Source organism: Anopheles arabiensis, chromosome 2 (genome assembly GCF_016920715.1).
Source record: "Anopheles arabiensis isolate DONGOLA chromosome 2, AaraD3, whole genome shotgun sequence".
Classification (NCBI taxonomy): domain Eukaryota; kingdom Metazoa; phylum Arthropoda; class Insecta; order Diptera; family Culicidae; genus Anopheles; species Anopheles arabiensis.
In genome coordinates, this window is record NC_053517.1 from 104,688,182 (window position 1) to 104,694,305 (window position 6,124).

The 6,124-nt window shown below is 45.8% G+C and overlaps 1 protein-coding gene across 1 annotated transcript; it reads left to right on the forward strand.

Annotated features, from left to right (window-relative positions):
• Positions 1–4,384: 4,384 nt before the first annotated feature.
• On the forward strand, positions 4,385–5,772 carry LOC120894447 (calphotin-like). Its single transcript, XM_040297041.1, has 2 exons — positions 4,385–4,577; positions 4,648–5,772. The coding sequence occupies exons 1-2, from the start codon at positions 4,560–4,562 to the stop codon at positions 5,674–5,676; spliced, it is 1,047 nt and encodes a 348-aa protein (XP_040152975.1). The 5' UTR covers positions 4,385–4,559; the 3' UTR covers positions 5,677–5,772.
• The last annotated feature ends 352 nt before the right edge of the window (positions 5,773–6,124 follow it).

The following is a 6,124-nucleotide window of genomic DNA, read 5'->3' on the forward strand; positions in this document are numbered from 1 at the left end:
TAAAATAAATCCTCCCATAACCTGAATCTATATTTATGTGCGGGGCAGACACGGCTGCTGCTGCTACTATCCCTGGCTCGTTGGCACATTTTGTACACACTTTTCCATTTGAGCAGAGTAGCACTCGGGGCTGGTCATTGGACGCAGTAGAGGAAGTGATACTGTTTATTAAGCTCAGGGAAGAAATCCAGCAAAAGGAATGTGATTCAGATTGAATCTCCTTATTGGGGATAACGATGGTATTAGTGCTTATGCTGCACTTGGGAGTGGCTTTGCTCACTGAAGTTTATTGTGATCGGATTGTGATGGATCGGGAAGCACGTGTGATGGGGAATTATTTACGAGTGGCTAGATTTAGTATGTACATTCTACAAAGCGAGGGTCTGTCAGCTACAGTTTTGATGCGTTTGAGCATATTTAGGTTTAACAACTTTGGCTCTTTGGAGGGCGATCCCGTGGTACAGTCGTCAACTCGAACGACTCAATAAATAACATGCCCATCATGGGTTCAAGCCTGAATAAAATGAACATATTGTTACGCAGATTGCATAACTTATGGCGCATTATAAAGCATTTGTGGAGTATTTTTGTTTCAGTATAAAAATAAGTGAGATAATGCGGTTCGGTTATGCTTGGCTATTATACATTTATACGAAAAGAAATGCTAAATATAGAAAGAGAGGTAAAATGAATAACTTTGAACGTTTCTAGTGAAGAGCGTCTTTAATCTCGGACCATACGGTACAATACTGAACCCCATGACTTTTTTTTTATACCTTTAGGTGCTACGTGCTCGAGCCATAATCCGTAGTAGGCTTACACACGTTTCAAACTCACGTCAATGTACTTTACCCACGACATATGTGCGCCACAAATGCGCTTCTTTGAAGCTGTTTCCGTAAGTGTTCCGTGATTGTTCCTAGAAGATGTCTAGGTGAAGCTTTGTAGCGACCTTTCCATACGCAAAACGATGGTAAACAAAGTTGCCATTATCACCAACAGCTAGCAACCACCGTACAAGCTGCACTCCCCTAAGCGTTCAGCTCACGTGAACTGTCTTTACACCGGTGGACATGCAGACGGTACACCACAGCCTAAGGTGTGTCACTGCTCGTCTCATCGATGGCCTTCACAAGGGGTCTCGTTTCTGTGTCCACTGCTGTGTTCGATCCAGCTTATCCCGTGACGTTCGAGCCGTGTGTTGTTGTTGTTGTTGGACAGAGTGCAATCGAACACAGATTTACACCGAAAATGGGCACATCCAACCGTGGCTGCACGTGAACGGCCACTTGAAAAGGTCACACGTTCGATCGAACACATTGCGGAAAGGCCAGAGCGACGAGAGTAGGATAAGAGAAGTGCGCAGTCCTTGTCTCTTGCCTCGATGCAGTTCCGGCAGACCCCGGGCAGAAGAAGCATTGAATGCGTACGTTCGTACTAGAGCTCGATGTTCACCTTTGAACTTTATCTTAGCACTGGGACGACATACACACTGCGGTTGCGGGAGGATGGTATGAACAAATGGATCGGATAAGTTCACGGGATGGGAAAATAAAGTTCAATCGCGCTTCTATGAAAAGTGGGAACACCGGGATGGACTCTCAGTGTATGTGAGTGTTGTGTGTGTGTGTTATTGTTGCAAGGTTTTGATCAATTGAACGGAACACAATCTCACAACAAATGGTAAGGCATTAAGCTTTCTACAAACTCCAAACAATGGATGGAACCATGTAGGTAAATAGCCTGAAGAAGGGCATTGTGCGTTCGTTTGTGAAGATACACTGTACGATTCAGGGTAGGTGTTAGCCAGGTGTGTTAAATCTGTACTCAAAATGTCAAAAAGCAAGATGATTCAACGTTTCTAGAACACTTATAGGTCAACGGTATCTATTTAGCGATATCAAGCAAATCATCAAGAGCAACAAATCAAAAGAAAATATCTAAAAACAGGATTCACAACAAAAACAACATTAGAAAAAACAAAACATGACGATACATAACTGTCAACAAAAACACATCACAGCAAAAAGGAAAGATCAAGAAAGCGGATGAAACTATTTCCCTCCGTCAGCGCGCACTCGATTCGCCCACCGCCAACACCCCAATGCTAATGACGGCATCAGGAATGGCGTCAGAAAGATTAGCAAAAGTTTCCTCATTATGTTGCCGCGCATTAAAATAGTGTGACTGCAAGCTTTTGAGATCGATGCTTTTGCATGTAGCTTTGGGGGAGAGTGGCAAGCGTGCGTTCGCATATCGGAACCAAACACAGGCAGGGGATGTGTGTGTGTGTGTGTGGTGTTTGTTCATTGTCCTATAAATAGGCTAATTTCACGACGAAGACTTCGATCGGTGTTTTGGATTTTTGTGTGTTTTATCCTTTCCGCTTTCCCTACCCTGTGTCCCGATACGATTAATTGAGAATAGGTGCGCTATATTTATCCTTCAGTCTAGCGCCTACTGGCCAAACAGAATAGCTCACATACGTGTGCGCATCTGGGCGCAGTTTAGGGCTGCCACCTCGCTCTCTCTCTCTCTCTCTCTCTCTCTCTCTCTCACACACACACACACACAGTCTGTTTATCGCACGGAATTAATCTTTTAATAGTGTCCGGGAATCATGGCTGATGACGTTGCTAACTAAGGCCGACCGTTTGGTGGGAGAGTAATTAAGCTCGTGTGAGGTTAAAATAGCTTTTTGAGTGTACGAGCTAGAATTGATTTTCATTGGAGAACCTCATCAGAGCAGGTGTTCTGTCCCGTGATCGTTAGCAAATTTGCCCTACGTTGTGATATTTTTATTTTTGATTAATTTGCCGTACACGGAGGAATTTATATTGTTCGTACAGTTCACGTGTGTCTTTATTCCGTATCGATTCGCGACTGATCGCTGAGCGCCGCGCACCCAGCTCAAGCAGCGTGTGCAAAAACACGCACACACTCACGCCAAAAATTCCCATTCCTCCACACTTCTCCTCACCAGCACATCCCACCGTATGCGGTACCAAACAGCAGGTTTGATGGAAATAAAAAGGCTCAATAATTGGGAGGGTCGTTAGTTGTTCAGTTTAAATTTATCTTGTTTCAAAAGTAGCTAAATGAAGAGCACAGGAATAGGAAACGAAGGAAATTAATTTGTTGAAAATTGCAAAACAGCATTCCTCCCCAGCGTCGTCAGAACGCCTAAAGGTATGCAACATATAGAAGTTAAATTATGAATCAACATTCAATAATAGCTAAAATATTATAAATTGTGGTTCATAATTTAGCTAAACATAATATTTATTGTTTTACGTAACAAGAAAAAATAATTAAAAATATTACAGAAAATATTATGATAAAATTACAAAAAAACATTCCTCAATATCGCCTAAATGTATGTAATAACATGTTTTAAGCATTTCACTTGATGGTAACAATGCACAGATCAGCTTTGAAAAAACCCATACATTGTTTAAAGTAAAAAATGGCTTAAATTACTTTAAAATAGCACCACCTAACCGTCTACATTCGGCTGTAACAGAAAGCAGCATATAAAATATTCACAAAAACACACAGGCCAATCCAAAACCCCGTACGTAATCACTACCGGTGGGATTTCCTTGCCGGGCTTCTCTCTCATCCTCATCACAACGGTGCGATCGTGTGCGATTAGTTCCGGCATGGGGTTAACTTTGCGCTCGAAAACAAAAATCAAGAACAACACATTTTCCCATTATGAATCAGCTACCGAACAGCATGTAATATGCAGGCGTTACTCAAAACTCTCCTCACTACACTGATACCGTTAGGAAAGGTAAACACAAGATCACGACAGAAAAAAGCCCGGCACACACACAAAAGTTTTCAGCAAAAGAAATTAATTTTTCACAACACATAACAAACCCGATCAAATTCCGTTTCAGTATGCAGAGTGGTTGCCGCGGTGAGCTTTGGGCAAATTTCCGTACGAGAACATGATCCATACACACAGTATCCGGAGAGCGCGCTCAGTGAAAGAAAGCGAAAAGAACACCTGCAAAAAAAGGAAGGAAGGAAAGAAGGAAAGAGGATTTTTTCTACCGAAGCGCGCACTTTTTGATTGCTTTTAATTCGGAGAGGTTTTCTTTTTATATCTGCTGTTGCTATTGTTGCCGGGGTGTATGCCGCTGCCGCAACGAACGAACGAACGCACCCGCCAGAAGCATTCTGCATAATTCATGTCAGCGCCGTGAACGAAAAGGTGAACGGAGTGGAGTGGCTTTTTTTGCTGGTCCTCTAAAACCTTCGCTTTACATCACCGTGGTGCAACGTTGAAAGGAAAATGAAACGATTTAAATTCAAATTTAGCTTCAATGTTTGAGCCATTCGGGGCCGTAGCAAAGCGCAACGCACTGTGCACTGTGCATTGTGAATGATCCCGAAGTCACGGGTTGCTCGTTCCCGCTCATTTTCGATTTGGTTGCCCACTTTTGGTAGGGATAGTTGTAGGATCGTGATCCTATTATAAAAGTCACACCTAGCCACCGAGTAAGGCATCAGTTGTGTGGCGTACGTCTTCATCTAATCCTCCAACCATCATGGCAGTCATTCGCTCGGTAAGTAATGATTTGTTCGAGCTGCAACAAAGAGCACCTCACAAAGTATCATATATTCATTCTTCAATAGCTCTCCGTGGTGCTGCTGCTGGTAGCTATGCTGTGCTCCAGCACGGAAGCAGGACATGCGGCGTCCTATCTGGCGGCCCCAGTGGCAACCCCACTCGCTTACTCCGTAGCGGCACCGATTGTCCCTGCTCAGGGTGTCCTGAGGACGGCCTACAGTCAGGTTGTTGGACGTAGCTATGCGCCATCCTTTGTGCCGGTTTCGACCTCACTCGCCTATGCTGCCGCTCCAGTGGCTGCTCCAGTGGTGAAAGCCGTCCCCACGGTTTATGCGGCTGCTCCGGTGGCTGCCCCAATAGTGAAAGCCGTCCCCACAGTATATGCCGCACCGGTGGCTGCTCCCATCGTCAAAGCTGCCGTCCCGACGGCATACGCTGCCGCACCCGTAGCTGCTCCCATCGTCAAAGCTGCCGTCCCGACGGTTTATGCTGCCGCTCCGCAGCTTGTCGCCGGTCCGGTCCTAAAAACGGTGCGTCCCTATGCCGTTGAGACACCCGTAGCTTACGCCGCTCCAACCTTTGCTGCCCCGGCCGTACGTGCTGCCGTTCCTGCTCCTGTCTTTGCTCCATCGGTCCTCTCCACCCGTCTAGCGCCGGCAGTTCCAGCGGTCGGTGTTGCTCCCGAACTCGCGCCAGCTGTTGGTGCACCTGCTCCGGCCAACTCCCTGCCCGGGGTTTTCGATGCACGCGCCGCTGCCCCAGCGTCCCGTGCCGCGGCCGACAACTTTCAGCGAGCTTTCGTAACTGCGTTCGGATCGACGGAAGGCATTCGGCTGCTGGGTGTCGCCGGTGGTCAAGCGTTTGAAGGTGCGCCCACGAACGTTGAGATTGCACGTGCTGCACCCGGTGGACAGGAGGGTGGCGCTCAGCAGGGTCGATCGTCGTCTCCCGGCACGGTGCCAGCTGGACGGGCCGCGTCACCAAATGGACCGGAAAACTTTGGCGTACAGCAACCGCAGCAGCAGCAGCAGCAGCCGACACCTTTTAACGAGTACGGGCTGCCGGTAGCAGCTGGTACACCTATTAACCCGTAAAAACCAGACGGACGGATGAGGGGTCGGATTAGTAGCAAAATGGATACCTGAAATACCTGAGATTGTTATAGAATAAACAAACATAATCAAACATTACTTCAAGTGGTTATGTTTCATTTCCATGTTTTGCATCTAGATGGCGCTAATAACGATTGACGCCTTTAATTAGGCTATCCCGCAGAACAAAAAGTTCTTTCATCTTAAAACGAAAGCTGTTTTTCATTTCAAAAAATTGAGTAGATTCTTTTAACAACAAGCTACCTTTTATTTATCCTTTGGACCAAATTATAGTCATTGTCAATGTATATCTATATGGTTTCTTCAAGTGCTGTGCTTTCTGGAGCGCATCCACGACATCGATCCGATTCTAACTATTGTTAGTGCGATTCCAACTCTGGCAAAATAAGAACCAGTAGTTCTGCCCAGATTCGTTGTCTTACGGAGTCAT